At 46.8% G+C, this 22,634-nt stretch overlaps 1 protein-coding gene across 1 annotated transcript; it reads right to left on the reverse strand.

The window, feature by feature from the left end:
• Positions 1–19,526: 19,526 nt before the first annotated feature.
• SNTN (sentan, cilia apical structure protein) lies at positions 19,527–22,405 on the reverse strand. The gene is made up of 4 exons (XM_054838492.1): positions 22,249–22,405; positions 21,583–21,617; positions 20,669–20,808; positions 19,527–19,821 (listed from the first exon to the last, which is right to left on the reverse strand). Exons 1-4 carry the CDS (start codon positions 22,356–22,358, stop codon positions 19,663–19,665), a joined length of 444 nt encoding a protein of 147 aa, XP_054694467.1. The 5' UTR covers positions 22,359–22,405; the 3' UTR covers positions 19,527–19,662.
• Positions 22,406–22,634: the final 229 nt, after the last annotated feature.

Consider the following 22,634-nt stretch of genomic DNA (forward strand, 5'->3'; position numbering starts at 1 on the left):
GCTAAATATCTTGCTGTAATTTTGTGACACAGCCTGAACTCAGCCCAACCTCCCATGTCCTAGACCAGGGTCTGAGAAAATCCCTGCAAACATGATGCTTTCGCAATCTGCATTTTGCAATCTCCACTTCCTCAAAACCGGCGCTTCCCCCCTCCGCTCCCCAGCAATTAAACACAGATAGCACTTGTAGCAGTAGTTTCAGTTACCCCTGATGGATACAGACACTTCAGGGCTCCGGAAACCATCATTCCTCCAAGCAACAAGTGTGAGTGCGAGCGTGCACGCTGCCGGAGGGGGCGGAGGAGAGGCAGATACAGAGGAGCGGGTTTGTGCAGCCATATGCGCAAGGAATGCCATTAGGAAAAACCATAGCTTCTGCCTTCAAGAAAACTATTCAGTCACTACTTTATTGGGGGGGGGGGGGGGAAATCACACTGAATTTCATTTAGGTATTTTAAGTTCAATCTCACCAGAAACTATTTGTTGAGGGAAGAGGGAAAGGGAGGGGGTTAGTTAATCCCAATGAATCCCAGTACCACGGCTCTGCGCAAGGCGTATTTACCATTGCACAGTGCTCCCTTGAGTGCGAAGCTGACCCAGTCCTTGCCAGGGGCTCCTGCCTGAGGAAGGTGCTGCTCGGGGCAGAGGGATTGTCCCCGGCGCTCAGGGGATGTACAGAGCTGCCATCCATCTGCCCCCATCCAACCAAGCGAGATGCAGTGCATGGCCACCGGCATGCTGGGGTGCAGAGCCACAGCTCAGCTGGGATTACAGCACACGCGTGGGCTGCTGCATCCCAGGTTCCCCGGGAACAACTTAATCACGACTTGCAGACAAAGGACTAACGCAACAGAAGAAACAGGTTTATCGATGGAGAGTTACATCCCCTGCGTGTGTGCTTCTCTATGCCAGCGCAGGGCTGCGTGGGGGGAGGCAGTGCGGCACAGCCAGGACGCGAGCCTCAAAGCACCTTCTCCTCCAAAGCACACGGTTTCCATCTCACTGAGGAAGAGCTCTTGGGTTCGTGGTGGTTTTGGTAATTGGTGGTAATTTTTATTGCAAGCTTTAGATCCACATCCCCCAAGAAATAACGGGGGACACCTCATGCTCTAGAGTGCTGGCCTCAAAGCCAAACGCTCCTCCCTGCAATAGCAAAGCATGGCAGAGACAGCCAGGCCTGCAAATAGCTTGGTCTGGACTCCTCACGAGGCAGAGGGATTTGGAAAACAGCGCGGAGAAGCAGCCTTCACCCAGGCGTCGGGCTGGGAGCGGCCAGTGCTGCAGCAGGGTTTCCTAAGCTGTGCTCCAGGAGAGGTGGCACCTTGGCTGTTTAAGGTTGGGACATCTGAGAAGCAAGGCAGAGCCCTGATAAGGAACTGCCAGAGAAGATATCAATAAAATAACTAGGTTTTCTTTACCTGCTTGCTTTCTTTTTAAAATAGGTTTCTAGTTTCTCCCCATAATTATGAAAATCAATAACTTGGATGTCTCAGATTCCCTTGTCTAGAAACAGCAGGAAAAGCGTAGCTTATGAAAGGAGCTGCTGTCTTTTTAAAAATAAGCTTCCTTTTAACATTTGCAAGTTATCAGCATTGCAAGGATCCTGGCAGGGGGTGAGCCATTCTGCAGGAGATGGATGGGCAATTGGTGAACAAAGGCTTGTGCAATTTGGCTGAGTTAGTGGAAAGTTGGGGGGAGGGGAAAAAAGTTCAGTCATCAGTGAGAGCACCTCCAAGCATCCCTCTGAATGTCCCAGGTGAGCACCATCCCTCATCCAAAAGGCAGATAACCTTTATGCTGCTCTCTGGCATTCAGTCTCTGGCCTTTAGAATCGCTGCTCTTCCGATCTTCCCCATGTAAATCATCACACTTCCCCTTTTTATGATATTCTAATTAAGAAAACTGTGATAACAGTAACTAATTATGTCCATAACACATTTTGAAGCGCTCTCTCCACCTGTCAACACTCAGAATGGGAGTCTAAACTTTGGAAAGGGTCCCAGAGCCAAAAAAGGGTCTGGAGCAAGATGCCACTAACCTCCTGTCATTAATCTTAGATAAAGAAGCTCCTATCAACAACCAGCGATTCGTTTGCCATCAGTCTCCAGGATCCTTGCACAGCTTTTCCAATACAGCTCAGTTACACTCTTTTAATCACTCACTCTCCAGCATACAGTCACTGCCACATTACTATCCCATTTTCCTGAATATACGATACCTGTTAGGAAGAACTGGGTATTGGGATGGACTACAAGCAGTATTTTATCTTTTAGAAGACACTGAACTACACCAGTCCTTAAAAAAAACTACCAACAGATCAATGCAATTGAAAAGCTTCCCCAAATACACACAAAACCATCAAGTTTTGTCAGCTGTTTCAGCTGCAACACCTTCCTCACGGAGCTGCTCAGCGCAGCGTGCACCAGAGAAAGCACGGGCTGGGGAGCCTTTCGTGCCCTGGTCAGAAGGGAAAGCTTCCCCGAGCTCCAGGGGAACTCAAGACACAGGGATTTCCAAGTTTGAGGGAATCTCGTTTTAGCATCATGAAATGGCAGAGCTCTGCAGCCCCTTTGACAGGTTGATAAAGCACTCGAAGAAACAAATTTAAATTTCAGAAGTTGGTGCAATTAGCAGAAACTCTCACATCTGCTTTGTTGGGACATCTCCAGAGAAATGGTGGCCGATACATCTGATGGGAGGTGCCTGGAGCTATCGTCATTACCAACAAGCCTCCTCCATCTCTAATTCCTCCATCTCTTTCTCCACCAGCAACACACTCAGCCTGGAGTTGCAACTCCAGCCTCCCCCCACCCTGGTCCTAACCAGGACACCAGCCTCCCCCCACCCCGGTCCTAACCAGGACATCTGCTCCTGCTTCCCCAGCCTCGTCCCCTCCCTTCCCCCCCCAAAGCACTGTAGCCTTGCAGGCATCTCTGGTTGCCTCCATAGGGGATTTTTGTATTTGAAATTATGGAGAACAGACTCCTGACTGCCAATTGGTAGCAAATGGGGGGGGGGGTGTTCAAATCTCCCTATAGCATCTTTAGCCAATACCGTTCCCCCCACATTTTAATTCCTGAGAAAAATCATCTAATGCACTGGAATTCATATTGCAAAAAGAGATGTAAACTGTTTGAATGTCACAGCCCTGGGCTGTACCTGCAACCTCAAAGGAAACCCATCATCTTGACGAGTAACGGGTGAAACCTGCAGGTGTCTGGCTGTCTAGATGGTGGGGAGTGCTTCTCCAGGGAGCTTTAATATTTCACTCGTCAGGCCTGTGAGTTACAGCCTTTTGCAGTGAGTAAATTGATTATGTAGACTCATGTGGTCTACAGAATACGTGCTATGCACAAAAGGTAGCATAAATATATGTTACAGTGCCAACAGCTTGTTTTATTTCAATGCCTGACAGGTTACAACTGACATTGAAGAGAATAGCGATGAGCAGCCACTTTGCAAACCCTCTCTGTAAAAGACAACTCTATCTGGCAGTGGTACTGGTGGGACAAACCTCAACAGTTTTCAGCTAAATTGTTCTGATAGGGACTTGAGCAGCTCTGCAATATGGTTTCATAACGTATCTGGTAATACGCTGTGTACTCTCCTGAGCTCGCTGCATTTAGAGGTGAGTTATTGGTCATTTCTTTTGGATGAACTTGTATCATGTCTGCGTAACACAGTAGAGTCTTACTTGCCATTAAGAAAGCAAAATGTATTTAAAGGACTAGATAATGAGCCTATTAACAGTACAAATCTCACTTGTGTTATCAGGGTTAAAAAACCACACAGCTATGGCCAAGCTCACGGGTGCTATCAATGTCTGAGAAACAGCGAGTATGAATCAGACCACAGCAAAGAGCAGCGGCTGGGTTGCTGGTCAGGGCACCCCAGCCAGGTGGGGCAGGTGCTCCCCACGTCTCTCTCAACACGCTTTCAGAAGAAATGAAACCCCATCCTTCTGTGACACACCATGCACCATGAAAGGCTGCAAACTCAGCCCCCAAACAGCCTGGTTGGATTCCAAGGGTGTTGCAGCCAAGCCATCAGCACCGTGCGTGGATCGGGCTAATCCAGGCGTCTCAACCAGCCTGCTATGCTAACTGCTGCTCTGTGTCGGCACGCTGCAATCTCTGCCCACGGGCTGCAGCGTTTGCATGTAAAGGGGACACAACACCAGGATGCAGACTGACCAACACAAGCTTGCAAAGCAGCAGGGAAAAAAATATTAGCCAGCGCAAAAATGAGCACTTATTTCCCTTTCATCCTACTTTGTACACACAATCAGCTGTCACGGGAGCTATTTTATTTTGTTTATGCCATTCCAAAGTGAAAATAAAACATTGCCAGGCTAGAACAGCAGCCCCTTGCTCCCACTGTGACTGCAAACAGAGCAGGTTCACCGCTGCTCGAGAAGCTTGCAACAGCAGTGGTGGTGCTGGACTTCCCCAGGGAAGGTGGCAGGTTAAACCATGGCCAGGCTCACAGGGGACAGTTTGGCACGGCCAGTGGGCTACAAAGGTTGTTCTGTTACTACACAACACACCTCGAGGGGTTTCGCCTTCTGATCCCAGGCAGCGGGAACAGGAATGACCAGGTGGAGTCTCTCCCAGGGCAATTTTGCACTAAAACGCAGGTGTCTCCTACAATAATGTTGGTGGGGGGTTAGGAGCCTGGATGGAATGGAAAAAGTGAAGGTAAAATTAAAAGAAAAACCCCTAAGATTCAATTGAAATGTATTTAATGATTAAAGGAAGCTAAAGAAAAGAACCTAGTTTCCTCTGTAAAAAAAAAAAAAAGTCAGAACATTTTCATTTCACAGCCAGAAAGTATCATCTTATTTCTAGTGTTCTCTGCTTTTTACTGAGGAGCTAGAAGTTCGCAGAATGAAACAACTCTGGGAAGCATCACTTAGTGGAAAAGCAAAATTTTTGCTGAGAAGCCATTTCTGGGAGTTTTAACCATACAATGGGATGCAATACAGCATCTGCTCCTTTGGCAAACTATTGCCTCACATTTGTTTTGGGACATCAACAGCTTTATTCATTATTAAAGATTATTCACATGCCAAGGAAAGATTGGCATTTCTGAGAGATGCTCACAAAATTTCCATGAGTTTTAGCACATGCCTCCTTATTTAAAGTTTACACCAGAAATATGGCATCCACCATCCTCTTGTCCTTAAAAATATTTCTCTCATTCATCAGTGCATGGTTTAGATCAAAACCAGAAGGCAGGAGCAATTCCAGTCAACAATCCCTTGCGTGAAGGATACACATCCAGAAGTAATGAGTTGTTGATCCCTTAGACAAAAAAAAAAAACCCTGAAAATGCTTTGTAAATTAACTGCTTATTGAGAAAGAGATCTAATTTGCAGCTCATCACCTGACTGTGTCAGCTCCAAATCGATTACTGCTACCACATTGCTGATGGATTCTCATCATGGCACTTCTCCTTGAGACCGCGGTGCTGCTGTAATGATCCCGCTCCTCACTGCGGCCAAGGCATGCACACGCTGGAGATGCTCCCCCCAGCTTTACGTACACGTGGGTAAGATAACATGCAGAAAGATTATCAAATCATAGATAAAACCAGAATGGCCCTGGTCTGTGATGAACTGTACATGAAATATGGGAGTTTCGTAACACAGATGCCCTCAAACTCTTCCATCAGATCGGAAGGAAAGCCCAGCTCCTCCGTACACCAGCCCCTGGGTGCCCGCAGGGCTTTACCCACAGCAAAGCTGGGCAGGCGCAGAGAGGTTTTGCCCAACCACCATCCTGGTGCCTGGCAAGACAGCACCACTCTCCATAGGGAAACCTGGCCAGAAATCCGGCAGAGTGGAAGTAACTCTTCCCAAGATGATAAGCAGCTGAGCTCCATGAAAGTCAGAACTGATTCAGAAAAGGCAATGAGAGACCCTTCCCAAACAAAGCACAGGGCTGACCCCTTCCACACAGGGTCCCAGAAGGTCCCATCTGCCATAACCCCATCCCAAGAACCCCTTTTAAGCCACAATTTCACAGAACTTTTAAAACCATATATTTGAATATTTTCATGCATATAAGGATCTGCTTCACTACCCTTTTAGGATAATCCAGTTAACTGATAACATCCACCTGTAAAATCTATCTTCTGGCTGCAGCAAGCATCAAGACATGAACAAAATCAAGGCAGCACGAGGGTATGTCTGCATAGCTGCAAGCCTGAGCCAAAAGCCTGTGTTTGTAGCTCTGAAAGCTTGTGTACACACACACGCCCCAGCTCTGTTTTACCTGTGGAAACAGCGTATTTGAGAAGAAATGCAGTGCACGTGGCCTGCTCCCCACACCCATTCCCATGGCTGCTCCAGGACATCTCGGGCACCTATCGAGTGGCCACAGCTCCCAGCTCAGCAAATTGAGCCAACTTGCATCGGTTGTGCTTTAATGTGTTCATCTGTGCGCTGCAGCAGCTCAGCAGCTGCTTTACAGCTGATTGAGATGTCTCTGCCTCTGGCAGAGCAAAAAAGAAACCCTACAAAGCCACCCTTTTTGTGAGTTAGAGCTCAAGCACATGTTTATGTGAGGTTCTAAGTTAATTCACTTCATTCACTATGTAGGCAAGGACAATATTCTCCCCCCGCACACATGTAGCCACATTAAGTGTCTCCCTCTACTTACAAGGATGCTCCGTTTGCATCCCTCACCCCCAGGATGTACCTTTAGCCAGGTGACACCATTTATCAAGCATGGCACACTCCCTCTTTCATTGCCTCTGGCACAGGAGCTGGTATTTATAGGCTTTCATGGGCTTTGGATACCTTAAATATCTTTCTGTTACTATATACAAAACCAAAGTCATTTCCAAGTTGGAACAGAGCCAGTTGTAGCATGGCTTCTTCATCAGACAGGCTTAAAAGTCCGTGTTCAACCCTGCGGACAGCACTGCCAAAAGTTGAGACCCAGCGGCAGCGTGGGAAAGATGTACACGCCGCTAAGTCTCCAGAGGTACTCTCCGTGCCGACGACCACCTACTGACTTTGCTAACCAATTGCTTACATAAAGGTATGTATACACAGGGAGGGCTCCTTTATGGAGCAGCGCTACGATATTTGCACACACGCTTTATTTAGACAGTTACTCCAATATTGCAATACAGACAGAAACCGCAAGACACACCAGGGGTGCCGGCTGTTTGAGGCGCCCAAGTAAAGATGTCCTATTGCACATCCTGTCCCAAATTAACTCCAATTTTAGCTTGGGGAGCCTGAGATCCTATAAACCAAGGCATCACATCTAAAGTTACAGTTACTTTCTGCATTTTCTAGTAGATGTCTTAAAATGAGTTATTTGAGCATACAATACTGCAAAGCCTAGGTTATTCATGTTTATATTTGGAAACATTTACCCTTCAGAAAAAGCTGTATTACAGAGACAAGAAAAAAGTCATATATAAGGCGGGGGCAGAATCTGTTGTGCATGAGACACAGATTTCCGCAATGATTTGTCTGGGTAAAGGTTATTTAATTTAGAGAGATATGTTGTACTCAAGTGTTTAAATTAGAAACCTGCTCTGAGCTGAGGATCTTTGATTAGACAAAGAAAAGAACAGTAATCACTTGGAGCACTGCACACAAGGGGCGAGCAGCCACTCAGAATCCCTAATTTGTAACTTACTTATGCACTGCAAAGCCCACACACCTTAATGGTTTAGACATTCTGCTTTTTGCCAAATATCTAAATGCTCCTTGTGTGAGCAGCCAGCCACTCGCAGTCAGGTCATTTATCTTTCAAAATAGCAACAGAGCAATCTTGTTCTCTCTGGTTGGAGGTCTCTCTCTAGGCACAGGCATCTCGAGGTGGCTCCGTTTCAATATGCATCATTTGAGAACCTGCTGTGGGCAAGTTCAAGCAGACAGCAAAGTTGTAAAGGTGCTTCTGAATACGCAAACCGTGTGTGCTGTGAAAGTGCCAGCGTGTCACCGTGCACAGTGACCACAGGAGAGCTACTTCAAGAAACAATGAGAGTTTCCTTTATCCCAGCAACAGACAGACCTCTATTCATATAGATTACACATGGAAAGCCTGAGCCGATGAACTACCTACTCAAACACATCAGGACCAAGGGAGCACCCGCCTTGGGCACTTTAATCTGGCCCCTTCCAAAGCCAGTAACAGGGGCATGGGGCTTCTTGATTTGTCTTTAAATCTAGATCTTTCCCTGGGGTTGAAATGCAGATGTACAAGCTGGGAGCTTCTTTCCTCAGGTTCCAGCACCAGACAGTCACAGCTGCTTGCTGCAGGACCAGAGCCCTCACAGCAGGGAGGATGCACTTCTTGGGCAACCAGTGCAGGAGGATCATGACATGCAGCAGGCTCCAGGATGGGGTTCACTCTCCACATCTTTAAAATAAGCCTTCTGGAGGGGAATAGCATCACCACTCAAGGACTGATAACGCACTGGTAAAAACCAGACTAGAAAAAAAAAGTATAGCTGGAGAAAAATAGGTCTGCATCTGTCACTTCTGGCCTAACATTGGCTCTGTGGTGGGCTCAGAGATGGTCTCAGCCTTTCTTTTTTTTTTTGCTACACTTTTAATAAAATTATATACTGAGCTAGAGACATCTCCCATGCTCTCTTCAGGAATGAAAGACCCCTGCAGCAAGCTAGGTACCCACACCAGGGTCCTGGGCTGTACAGGCTGGTAGGACACACCTCCGTCCTGTGCATTTGGGAGCAGATTCCCAGCAGCCTGCTCCGTCTCAAGCACAATTGCTCACAGTCCTATCACAGAGGGAGAAGAGAAATGAAAAGCCACGAGCATCCTCCAAGGCAACCACAGATACTGCTGTTATCTTTATGGCAAGTTTTAGTGGCATCAGCATGCACCATGCTCAGCAGCGCAGTTGAAGTCTATCATGTCTGGGATCAGCAGACAGATCTTTGCCTGCTGTCTTTGCTGGTACATTAGCATGTCTTACATTAATTCATCAAATTAAGGGCCCTGCAGTAAAGCGGAGAAAACTTGTTGGAAAAAAGCTTGCTAAATATTCCATGCAATTTTGTTTTCAATACCTTGGCCAACAGTGTCCGCACTCTGTGGCACAGCAGGCACACAACAGAGTCCCTGGGCCAAAGACTGGGCTGGGGGGAAATCAGGAGGGCTCCCTTACACAATGATTACAAGCAGCCAGGAGCTGGGCTTGTACGTCCTGAAGCATATGGAAGGAGAGGGCTCAGTGTGGTAGCTTCAGGAGACGCGATGCTACACTGGATGTAGGACATTTGTTCCAAATGATGGGTGTTGAGGCAGTTTTGCAGCTTGCACTGTTAACACAGGCAAGCGCCTACGAGCGGAGCACTGGGAGCTGGGGTTTGGCTGGGCTAACGCACACTTAAGAACATGTGGTATTGTGCTATAGATCTCAGTGTGTAATTCCAGTCACCCCAGTACAGGCACCATTTGTCACCAGTCTGTCTCCTAGAGCTCCACCAGAAGCAGCATGGCAGTCCCAGGAAGGTCGCTTCCCAGGGAGGCCCTGCTCACCCTTCCTCACCCCACCGGGCTGGGGGTTCAGCTGGCTGGGCTTTTGTTGGCTGCTCCTTGAGCCAGTCCATCACCATAGGGGAGGATTTAGGGTTGTGCCCCTCCTTGAAACCAGGTTCACAGAGCATCACTGGGACCTCTGTTATTGTAAAGAATATAAACCTCTTGTGCGTTTGGTCTTGTATTTCTAGACAGGCTCCCAAGTCCCAGCCTTCCCCTTATGTCCCCAAGGAACCATTAACTAATGAATAATTGAGAGACCAGATTTTTGGAGCAGTGTCAGAGCTCACTTGAGCACACATCCCATGGGACCCGGCGTTTGGCTCCCACTGTGTGCACCTGTGAGAGGGGGTCTCTCAAGAAAGAGCCAATGACTTTTCTGTGATAATTACCGTCAGCGAGATGCAGTTGTAATGCAGCAGCGTGTTACAGATGAAATGGCAAAACAGCAAGCCTCTGCCATCTCCCTGTAAACTAATGGGCTATATTAAAGTGCAGGAGGTTTTGAACAATCAGATTAAAAACAAAAAAAAAGAAGTGGCCCATGCCAGCAAAACCCACAAACCTTCATGAAATACTTGGCACCTTTTGGAAGCTGATTGGCAGGGAAAGAGAAGAGAAATATTAAGCTATGAGAAGGGCTGACTTTGTACTCTTCACACTCTTACTGCCAATAAACTAGTCTTCAGCTCACAGGAGAGGGAAAAAAAAAAGTAGATTTGGTTTTGTTGTTGTGGGTTTTTTGTTTGTGTGGGGTTTGTTTGGTTTTTAAGATCTTCAGCCACAGATGCTAGCCACAACTGCTGCTGGTGGACAACCCCTCTCTCGTTAACATCAATACCAGGGACCGAGAAATGACAAATGCAATATTGGACACAGGGAGAGGTCTGGGATAGGGGTAGGGGTATGGAGACCTGTTAGCTTTGGTACCTGGCAAACTGGGCAAAAAAGTTTTGTTAAGAGCATCAGCAGCAGGGAGGGACCAGGATGGCTCCTGGCAGAGGAAGGCACATTGCACCAGCACACTGAGAGGAGCAGTGACCAGCAGAGTGGTTGCCTACTCCATTTAGCAGCATTTCAATGCCAATAGGCTTTTGACAAAGCCCCTCTCCAAGGCACTTAAAGCTGCTAGGATGTCACAGGATGAGAGAGAGGATCCTTTAATGCATTAGTAACTAGAGGGATTAAAAACCAAAACCCACAAGGGTAGAAATAAGCCCTGGTTTTTCCACAGAGGAGGGAGGTAGTTAGGGTTTTGTATCGCTCACTGTAGTCATAAGTGCCATGGGAAGTCATTTGGCAGCAAGACAAAGCTTGTAGGTGAGATAATTTAAGGTAGTGAAAACTGGAGGAAATTTTATGTGTTATACACACACAGAGATATTTTATACCTAACAAATATATTCATTGCTATATATTATACAGATTACACATATAATGTATACGTAAAATATATCCACACACACATATATAATCTAATAGCCACCCCCTTTGCTACAGTCTTTGCCTGGGTACGAGGCACCAGGCTCTCTCATGGGGAGGATGTGGGGGGAGGCAGTTAGCAATAGCGAATGCAGCGCAGCAGCACTCAGGGCTCTGTGGAGCAACAACAGCAGAAACATCTCAGCAGCAAGTTAAATGCATTCCCTCAGAGCAAGCTAAACGCCAGACGCTGAGCCTGGGCAGCACTATGGTCCCAGAATCCAAACCCTCCTGTTCTCCCCCGGGGCAGCACACGCAGCCCAGCCACACCAGCCAGTTTCCATCCCAGCTACGCAGACAACCGGGACAGCCGCTCTCCACCGAGAGCCACGCAAACAGCTTCCAGGAGGGCCCGTAAAGGCAGCACGTAGTTTTATGAGTCATTACAAGGACCCAAGATGTTGCAGCATTTAGTACCATGGAGTTTAAAAACATAACAGTTTCTGCCCATTTGTTTATTAGGTAATAATTCAGGCTCTAGTCTATTATTTTAAGAAACTGATTGGATACTTCAAATGGTCTCAAAGTACCTATTGGTCACTATTAGCTCATAGTACTTGTTTGGATGCATACATCTAGCCAGAAACTTGTGATGAAATAATTGTCAATAGCAAAATGCTCCCAGGTCACAGGAGAGCACACAGATGGCTCATGTGGCTTCCAGCACAAGGGGACAATCCTGCTTTTCCCAAAGTCTTTGTGCTTAAAAAAAAAAAAAAAAAAAAAAAAAAAGAAAAGCAACAAGGTCAGACTGGTCCTTCCTGAGGCTACCAGGATGTAAGTTTCATGCACAAGACAGCTTCACAACTGAGTTAAGACAAGGCCACCAACAAACTCCCCACTCTGATTAATACCAGCATTTATTTCCTTGTATATAATAAATCTCTGATGCGAGGAAACATTTACATACCTGTAAGGCAGTGCAAACCAGCTCTCCCATCTGCTCAGCCTGGGAAGTCCAGCATCCTGACCTTTCTCCTAAGGGCTCTGCCAAAGAGGAGTGTTTTCCCTTTATCAGAATTTCTGAGCTGATTTGAAACACCCAGCAGCTGAGAGCTTCCAGTTAAATGCCTAAGGAAGAGCTGCTAAACATTTTTCTGGGCTAGAAAAAAGGGGAGAACCAGAGCCAAAAACGTTCTGGTTTGAAGCCTCTGGCTATAACAGCTCGGGGGGCAGCAGGCATGTCTGGAGCATGGCTACTACCCAATAAAGTTAAAAGCCAGTTTCCTTAGGAGGTATTTTTCTACTGTGCTAGATGCCCACATCTAGCATCCTAAAAAAACCCCAGTCATTTCAGATTTCAAAGGTCTCCAGACCCAGCCTTGGGCTTCCTTCAAGTCCAAAGCTCATTCCCCTCTTACACCAGTGTTCTCTTTACTCCCACAGAGGATGTAAATCCCCCCAGACCCTGCATCAAGCAACATAGACTTGCCTCCTCCACCCCACCTCCAAGGTGCTGCCCGCCTGTCCTGGAGCATCAGCATGTCATCTGCGTCCCAGAGCTCAAGCACCCACCCCAGCCCCACTTTGCACCCACACACTGCCCACGCTGTGGGGCTGGGACAGCCTCTCCCTCCTCGGGGGGCAGCACCATTGCTCCTCAGCCAGAGCCTGGCATCCCAAGCTCCACACAGCCTGGGATTTGCTGGATGAATTCAGACACGTGTGGAAGAACCTTCCTTTTAACCCAGCTCAGGGGCAGCTCTCATCATCCTCTAACAGGGGTAAAAAGTCTGCAGCTCTCCTGTGGTCTCAAGGGCTATAATAAATATTGGAGAAGAGTTAAGCATTGCTCTTTTATTTGATATGCTTACCTGCTCTTTCCCCCACGTATACTTGAGCATTCCCAGCATTACTTTGCCTCAGGATGCATTCAGCAGAAGGCTTTAGGTGCTCGTTAATTAATGCCTAATTTGTGTGGGCCTCTGCTTACAATTCTTATGCAAATTGCTCTCAAATTGTGTTCTGTTTTCTGCTGAGCTGAATCCAAGCACTAAAAAGCCAGAAGAGGAAAGACAAATTGAGGAGTGTATGTGCAGGTAATAAAGCTTTTCTGTTCCTCAGAGGTTTTGCAATAACCTTGGGTCATGTGTACTACAAGCATAAATTTAGAGAAGAGATAAAGAGCACTGTAATGGCTGAATTTTGCAGAACATGCAAGTTAAGAGCTGCTGTTGGAAAGAAATTACTGATAAATGCTCACTGATGTTTTGGTTATTAATGCGATGTTTTTATATACACTCTTCTTCCTCTAGGAATACGGTAGATTTTTACCAGAGGAGGAAAAAAAGCTTTTCCATATCATTTAATCATTGTGTATGTTGCCCAGTATTAACACAGCAATGACAAAGCCACGTCTAGTATGATCTGCTTCTAATTTGTGCTCTTTATTACAGTTTGTTGTAGCTGCCTAATTAAAGTTTGTCAGGGAAGTAATCAGCCTTATTTCCACAGTGAGATCAGTTTAATAAGAAGGTAATTTTGCAATTTGTTTTCATTAATTAATTAGACAAAACCCTATAAAATCCACACAATGGGGTATAAACCCAGGGAAGTTGTGATGCTAGCTACAGTGTCCAAGGAAAAAAGATGTTTACCTGCTGGTGGTCTGTCCCTGATGTGGTTTTTTGCCCCTGCCAGCTTTAGAGAAGCAAATTCTGTCATATAATGCTTAACCTGGATGTCTCTATCAGTGCATGTTGTCTCCAAACAAAACCCAAAAGAGCATCATGTGGGGATGGAGGCAGAACAATTAGATCAAGAAAAATCCACCAGCAGATGTGGGAAATGGGTCAACATCTGTACACAAGCTTCCTCCAACAGCCCCAGGTGTTGAAGTAAACCAATACCGTACTCCTGGGAAAAGGAACTAAAGAAATGGTGGGAGGACTCTCTGGGCCACCACTGGAGGAGAAGGAAAGGTCTCAGGGTTGGGTAGCAGATCTTTCTTCTTGTCCCCATTGTAAGAATATTTGGACCATTTCCAGTACTAGCCAGCTTTATTTTACAAACTGAAGCAGAGACCTAGCATACATCAATTTATCCAGTCAAAGAGTTGTCCTAGCTTCAGCTGCCTTTCCAGAGAGCTCATATTTCGTTTTGTAACATTGACTAATACTTAACAAGCCACACAGTAATCACATGCAGCAAAGCAAGACTTTCACCAAAGATAATTTACCATGACGCTTGTTCTCCTTTGCTCCGGTGATGCTGGGGTGCCTGGGGGCCAACGAGCTGCTGTGTGCAGGAGGTTGCAAGGGTGAAAGAACTCCTGGTATCCTGCACGTCATCTATCGATCATTTCAGGACAAGCAGGCGCTTGATTTTGCCCACCGATGAACTTCAGCATCCATTTGGGCTGCCGGTTTTATTGGAGGGTTAGAAACATGCCCTCCACCCCAGAGGTCCTGGTCTCTCATTGATTTGATGAGCAGCTTGACAGGAGCATGTGCTGCGGCTTATGTTTCTCTAGACACCAAGATCCAGCAGATAGCAACTGAGAAAGCTGGATCATGGCAAGAGGAATAAAACAAAGAGGAAATCACAAGGGCAAATTGGTCCCTTGTCTCCAGGGGTTGCACTGTGGCTGTCAGAAATGTGAAGGTGCCACCTACCCCTACAAGGAGCCGCAGCTCGTGCTGCCATCGCATGAGGAGCCATCACCTGGGGGACAGCTTGGGCAGCTGGGGTCCCTGCCTGCCCAGAGGCCCTTGGTACTCCAGGTCCTGTTTGAGTCTCACTGGCTCCTTGATCAGCCATTACACGCTCATTCACTATAAAACCCAATTCGCATTTTGGCCCAGAGGAACAGTGCACCGTCTGTGATTCTCTGTGCAGGACATCCTTTCCAAGCTGGCCTTTTGGCGGCCTCTGAACGGGAGGAACGATGACCGAGGCATTACACCACATATGTACAACCAGCCTCTGCTACAGACACCCGGCACTAGGCTTGGGCCAATCTCATGAGTTTCTTTATGTTCAGTTTGGGGGATCATGGTTTCACCTCCTCTATGTGCTGAATGCTGGGACTGATTCTCGTTATGGCTATGCATAGCATAAACTAACTCCTGCAATAACAATGAATAAAAGATAAGTCCCATGGCTCTGAATCTATCTATGTCTAATGGTTGTTTCGTGCAGTTGGGGATTAGAGAGACAGCCTGATATATCTGGCTGCTGAACATCATTTGCTGTTTACCTTTGCTGGAGGAGGACTCAGAACTAGGGCTATAAACTCTTGCAGAGTTAGGGAACAGCAGATGAACAAAGCGAGGAGAGAAGACACAGCTTCACTGGAAACCTTGTAAACCACTGACTGCAGTAAAAGTCAATGCAGGAAATAAAAGCTGTCAGTTTGGAAAGCCATAAAAAAACCACCATCTCTTCTTTATCTAGCTTCCCTGACTGAGGTTGAAACAAAGATTTTTATTTTTTTTTTCCAGGAGGTGTTTCAGAGGCCTCCTTTGTGGCTCACAAACTATTACACTTCGGAGAGAACATAGTTCTGGGACAAAGCTTTTCATCTGCTCTGTAGCGAGTTCCCAAGGGGATGCACCACGTAGCATCTTTCTGAGTCATTCCAACATTCCTGAAGAAGGTTTTCCTACCGTGTAGCCACAATTTAACTGCTACCTAGGTGGGCTACGATGCAAACCTCTACTTCTCTCTGCAAAGTGACCTGCTGCAATAACCACTCGACTGGATGTAGCAAGCAGCTGCTGAGAAGCCTTCACGGGCCACAACACATGGAAGTACTGAGGTGGGAGTGTGCATCACACACATGCTTGCAAATTGTGTGCAACCAAGGCAAGTTTTATTTTACATGAAAAAGTAACACAACACTTACTTTGAGGGAGGAGGAGACAGGCAAAATGTCTCTCAGACTGCAACGCTTCCTCAGCACCCAGGCTCCAGTGCCCTGGATCTGACTGAAGGTGCAAGAACAGTGAAATGGTTGGGGAGCATATTTCTCTTTACTGAAAGATTTATGCAAAATTGCATGCACGGTGCATGTGGCCATAGGTGCCTGGCAGAAAGTTCAACATGCAAAACTCTACCATGGCTCACCCCCTGAAAGGGGTTGGATGGAGAGCTCCCCTGCAGTATGGGAGAGCCTACCTTAGGAATTAGACTAAAGCTGGATTTTTCAAAATCTTCCAAGTGCAGTAGGCCATAGACTTAAGGTGAGATACAAAGTAAGAAGTCATGAGGAGAAGCTGTAGGCGTGCTAATTAAAGTATGAGAATGAACCTGCCTTCCTGAGCTGATACTCAAAAATGGAAGCTGAAGATGTGAGGCTGAAGGTTTCCCTGACCCCCATTTCTCCTCTGGCAGTCATTTGAAAGCTCACATAACTGCAGAGATGACTCAGACTTTTCAGAACAGAACTTTAAACTTAGATCCAAAGTCTGCAGAGCCTCCCAGGGAGGCTGTTCACACCTGGATGGTGTAGCTGCACAAATCCCAACGCCATACTCACAGAGGTTAGGTTTTGACTAGCTGCTCTTCACACTGCCTTCACTTCTAGGGGGAATCAGATATTGATATGATGTTCACACTTGCTGAGGCAGAGGAGCCTGCAGATTTCATCAATTTAGCTGCCTGCTCAACTCCTTAGCACTTGCGTGGGTTCTGCTATGAGAAATCGATGATGGACTCCCATTGCTTCCAATAGGAGCAAACCAGGAACAAAATAAAGCACAACAGTAGCCTTTTAAGCAAGCTTTTAGCCAGCTCCCCAAGGATGCAGCCAGACATGCTGTCTATGCCAGATCAGCTTCAAAGCCGTTAGCTGAGAGTGCTCAGGGCAGCCACAAATAGTCTGAGCTAATAAAAGAGCATCTTCCACAGCCAAGCTGCAAACTTGTGCCTACTCCTGACTATAAGAAGATGCTGGGGCTCTTCCAAGTGTGTCCTTCTGCTTTTGAGCATCAGGCAGGACTTTCAAGGACCGATGCAGATCAAGCCTTGCACATCCCATTCACTTTGTTCAGAAACTATTGCAGAACCCATCACGGTGCCTCTTGGAAAGCTGTGATCTTCTGTGCGAGAAGCCCAGCATAGACTGGCATCCAGTTCCAGCTCTGCTACATGAGCTGTGCAAGGCACTTGGTTTATCTGTACCTCTGATTCCTTCCCTACCATTTGAATAACTTTGTTATTGAGTCGTTCAGGAATTGCTTCTTACTTTGGATTTTCACTGTGATTAGTACAAGGGGCTTTTGATCGAAGCCAGGGATTCAGGATGCTAGCTTAGAACACACTGCATTAGAATAAAAAGGGTTTGCGTACAATGAGATGACAGGCTGAATTGATCTGATAAAAGGCTCTTAAGTCATTAATTCAAGTCATGCAAGATTAAGAAACGTTTCAGCAATAACAGAAACTGTGTTAAGGCCTTACTGATTTCAAAGAACTCTTTCTTAATTGGCTTCAGAAAATATTGTTCCTTTTGGCTTTTTCTTGTAACAGAGGGATATTAGGAAATTTATGCTTTCAAAGTCACCAGTGGCTCCCAAACAAGCTTTTCAGGGCTGTGTTGTGTTTACTTTAGTAATAGGAAAGCCTTCTAGGGACTCTCACATTCAGTCCATCTTTCTACACCAGAAAAAAGAGCATCAGCTGATTTTTTAAGCTTTCACAGATCTTCTACCTGGCCAAAAGCCAAGGGGACAGGGGAAGAGACTGAGCATCACTAGGGACACGTTAGCAATATGAAGCTGTGACACCTGCATGGATGAGGCTACCAGATTAAGTCCTTGATTTGATCTGGGGTCCTTTGTCAAGCTCTGCTGCCTCAGAGGACACAAGCCCAGAAGGGATGGTCTCCAAGAGTGGTTTGCCCTCCTCGTCCATCCCTGTGCTGCTCTATCACATGTCTGGGAGATCTGACATGTGCCCCATGGGAGCAGTCATGCTCACAGCGTGGGGCCACCAGTCCCTCAGTGGGAGGCGTACGGGAGGGACATCTCCATGAGCAAGCAAATGGATAGAAACAGCTGCTTGCTGGTTTTGTCACTTCTTGCTGCAGGTTTAATACTGCCTATTATTGCAAGCCACCATCAGAGCAAGGCACTTGGCTAACACGAGTTTTTATTGGTAGGAAGACCATTTGTTTAGCCTCCAGGCCAGGTGATGTCGTGGCTGAAGTTCAAACCCCACAGAGCAGCACCTTACCTGCTGAGCTTCATTTCAAAACTCACCGCATCCATTTGCATTTCTTCTTTCAGCTCTATCCCATAGTGCACAAAGACACAGACCTTCCCTCTCGAAACAACTGGCTGCCAGCCTCCTGCTGCAACGTGTCTTTCCTTTGCGCTGAAATCCGTTACAGAACATCCTCTTAGATTCTGGAAACACTAAGAGCCTTTTCATGTCAAGGAGTTAAATCTTGTTACTCAGCTGGTATTAATTTCCCTCTTTTAACACCAAAGGTTTTGATCTCTTTTAAAAAAATTATGCACCAAAGCTAAATCATTCTTGTCTTCTCCCTTCCAGACAAGGAAGAAGAGAAAATACAAAGGGTTGCAATGTTTTGCTGGCTCGCTCATCTTAACTGTCTTGGTAGAGGTTTGTGAAATTCTTAGAGAATATTCTGTTCCTGGGGAGTGAGATTGCTTTTTGTGCTCCAAAAGGGATGTCACAGTGGGATAGATGTTGGCTCTGAGCCAGGACCTTATAGGTAGGAATCAAAACAAAGACTAAGATGACGAGCATTTAATACTGAGGCTCTGGCCCTAGCCAAGCCCATGGCTGGGTGGCCAATATCACTCGGCTCCAACATATACACTTTATTGGCCACCCTTTTTCTCCACCACCCCTAGTCCGGACCACCTCTTAGCTTATCTGGCTTCTCCTCTTCACAGTTTCATGAAATAACAGGCTCAGCTGATCGACGTGTTTAACTAAAAGTCTTCCCTTTGGTCACACAAGCACAGCACTGCCAAAGATACGTTGCAAATGCTGGACTTGAAATTCCTTTCGTAGTGACCGATTAATGCACAAGTCAGCTGGAGGAGGAAGTAAAAAATAAATAAATGCTCCTTTCAGAAGGGTTAATGGTGGGTTGGAAACCACACAGACTAAAGTAAACGTTTACCAAAGGCTGCAACAGATTTTGCGGTCACTGCAATTGTGAAACCCATCACTGGTATCACTCTGCTCATGGCTGAAGCACCCTGGAGTGACTGGGGGAGCGACTGGGAGAGCCCTGGGGAGCCAAACAGCCACACCGTGCGTGCTGCTGCCCCGAAGAGAGATGGGGCTGCATGCTCTTGCAGCGATCTCCCCATCATCCCCCCGCAATGGTGCAGGAGATGATGGAGAGGTCTGGGAGAGCGTGGGCTGCCTTCCCCTGGCACGGAGCTGGGCTGGGGGCTGCGCCCAGCTGCTGACTGGTGTTGGGGCTTCGGCACCCATCGACAACCAGTCCGCCACCCTCCCAAAGCACGTACGTAGCAGACACGAGGTCCTGAGCACCAACACTTCACAGACTGTTCCTGTGCAGGAGTTCAGCCAGGTTTGGATGAGACTTTATTTCATTTAAAAGGGAACAGCACAGGGTATTCCAGGCACTCGGTGTTATCTCTGTGTGTGCTTCACTCCTGCTTTCCTTATAAAGCGCGAAGCCATTTCTTCTTTTAAAGCACTGATCATTTCGTGGTTTTCACATTTTTGATCTCCTGCAGCAGGTCAGACATTAGAGTGAGACTGACTAACAAGATCATGAAATCTTCAAAATCAATTTTGTTCTCTGACTCCTCATCCAGGGCAGAAATTATTTCCTGGTATTTTGGCTTGTTTTCTTGCCCCTGTGGAGAATTTTAAATGAAAAAAAAAAATTAAACATAAAGTTCCTTCATTGCATCATTTAAAAAAAAAAAAAAAGACATACCTATGTACAAATTCATATATTTTCTATTTACCCATTCAGGTTTTTATTTCCACATTCATATTAGTTTTTCTAAAGGTATCCCAAGAAACTCAGACAGAAATATTATTGCAATCAGACAGGAGAACAACCAGTCCCCAAAGTTTCCCCTGAATCCAGAATACATCTTTTAAAAGATACCTAATCATGACTGAAGATCTGGCAGTCACTAACGTAGCTGGTAACTGCTGGAAAAAAAAAAAAAATCTGCAAGAAGTTTGCAGCCAGAAGTGTTGGTACGGCTGTTTTTCACCATACCCGGCTGCCACCGACACGCGGGGTGGGTGATCGATGGAGAGCTGCTTTCTGCTCCCTTTCTGCCAACGGCCCAGCAGTGCCCGCAGCTCTGCGGAACGGGGCTGGCTCTCCTGGTACTGGGTCAGTGCTCTGGCAAACTACCAAACAACTAACAAAACGCAATGGGTTTCTTCTCTCTATAAACACCGTCTCTTGTCACTTCGTTTGGTGGTTTGGTTTTTTTTCTTTTTTTTTGGCAGGTGCCCTACTTTGTTAACAAAAACGTAAGCAGGCACGTCAACAGTGGTTTATTGGTCCCCTCTCCTTTAGCCCTCAACATAAAGCAACTAGTTCACTGAAGATGTCTGTACCAACTACAGTCTCACTTGGGATTACCCCGTGGACTGATGCCTGCCCGAGCTGCCATTCCTGCACCCAAAGCGCCCGGCCGGTGCCAGCCCAGCATCACCCACTCGCCCAAACCCCCTCACCTGTATGAAACCCCAAAACTGGGTTTGCAGCAGACTTTTGGTTTCAGCTTTGCTGAGCTTGCCCTCAGGGTCAGCAGCGTTGTTATACACCAAGGCTGCAGTAGCAAAAGCTTTTTCAAGATCTGAGCCTTTTCCTAGAGCTGGGGAGTGGAAAAAAAAGTTATCAGCCTATCAGAAAAAGTGGTATATTTGAGATATAATTGAAAGGAATCTGTCAGAACCATCCTGAGTGGGTGGAAATCTGTGTAGTTTCATTAAAGTTAATGAGACTGAAGCTGTTTTATACCCACAGAGGACCTGGCCCAGATTTTATTTGGAGTGGGCCAGCCTCTCGTCCCATGGAAACACAGCCCCAAATGAAGCTTTTGGTCGGAGCTGGGGCAGTAACACAGGGTGACACGTGAGACCCATCTGCTCTGCTCCCACCCCGGGCATCCAGCAAGAACCTGCCACACCATGGGGACAGGCAACGCCGGCCACCTCCTGGGTGCGTTTGGACTCCCAGCATCCTGTATCAGGGAAAACGTGGCCCGTTTGGAAAGCCTGGCTGAACAGAAATGCCCGTGTCGGAGCATCAGCGCTGCGCTTCAGCAGTACGGTACACTTGGGATTTTGGCTGGATTCATTCCCCTCACTCCTGAGCCACATCCTAAAGGCTGCACACTCGCAGCCCTCGGTTAGCATCAGGTACCATGATGATTTGGGGTATGATTTTAATAGAAAGGCAAGCAGCAGAGGGGATGCGGATCAACGCGAGAGCACGTTGCACAGGGACACACGAGACCTCCTCGTCTTGCGCGGGCCGGGGGGCTGCACAGCCTGCGCAGCTCTGCTAAATCACCAGGGTTTACTGCACTCGGGCTGTGACCTTGGAAGACCAGAACCCCCAAGGGGTTACGAATGGGTCCCCTTACCTTTTATTGATGCCAGCTGCTTGGCTATAGGTATGCTGGTAGGGAGAGAGAAGAGAGGCACAGTTATCACCTGGAGAATTGTGTGTGTATATACCGTTTCTCCATGAGTGAGCTTGCTCATTTCTGTTTCATTTAATCCCCCAGGAGCTCAGGGCTTCCCAAAGGACACTGACTTTCCTTCACAGCAGAAAGGAAAGTGGCCTTTACAAGCAGCACACAACATCACACAGCTCCTAATTCTTCACCTAAGCAAGTAGCCTGGAGTTGTTATTAAAGGTACTTATTAAATAATTTTGAGAGGGGCATTGCAACATCCTTCAAGTCATTTCTTCAGAAGATGAAAGAGCTCCAGAAAGTTTCTCAGTTTTAAGCCCATCCCCGGGGAACTACAGCAGGGTCTGTCATCCCCCGCTCACCAGTGCTCCCAGTTTGGAGCAGACACATAGCTTTTATTTCCAGCAGGACTCACATCTGTGAGAAACACCTCTCTGCTTTCTATTAAAACTTAAAGCCTGCTTACTTTTGCTGAAGTGCTGGAAACTAATTACAAAGCAGCCAACACTCAGCAGAAGAGATTGCTTGTGATAGAGACAAGTACACCCAGGTAATGAATTTCAAGACAAATGGCACATCACCGGAGATGCAAAGACCAAAGTGATGACTTACCGCTTGGGCATGCCTGCTGTGGCCAAAGGGCTTTTTTTGGTGGAAGCAGGAGCCGGCTGATTGACTGAGTATTGCTTCGTGCTGGGAACGCTTGCTCTGCAGCCACACATCTCGAGGCTGGGGTGTTTGTGATCTCCAGGCAACTCGAGTAATAGCAAACAGGTGAATTCAAGCTCTGCCCTGTGAAAGCAGCCTGCTTGCAGCCATGCGCTATCAATAATGTAAATGCTACCTGGCGATCACGGAGCTGGCTAAATATATCAGTCTAAAGCAGCCCCTGTAAGGCAGAGTGCTGCGATGGCAAGTAGCGTGGCTTTTATTTTATGTGAGAATTTGAGAGAAACAAACCAAACTAATGGAGCCTGATTCCTCCTAGATCTGTAGGA

The sequence above is a fragment of the Grus americana genome, chromosome 11, assembly GCF_028858705.1.
Source record: "Grus americana isolate bGruAme1 chromosome 11, bGruAme1.mat, whole genome shotgun sequence".
NCBI lineage: Eukaryota > Metazoa > Chordata > Aves > Gruiformes > Gruidae > Grus > Grus americana.

Excerpts from the sequence above, each read along its gene's own strand:
- SNTN (XM_054838492.1), bottom strand. The coding sequence starts at position 22,358 with ATGTGTGGCTGCAGAGCAAGCGTTCCCAGCACGAAGCAATACTCAGTC. Across the intron at positions 21,618-22,248 it reads ACAGCAGGCATGCCCAAGCG|CATACCTATAGCCAAGCAGC; the intron begins GTAAGTCATCAC and ends TCTCCCTACCAG. Across the intron at positions 20,809-21,582 it reads GCAGCTGGCATCAATAAAAG|CTCTAGGAAAAGGCTCAGAT; the intron begins GTAAGGGGACCC and ends TCCACTCCCCAG.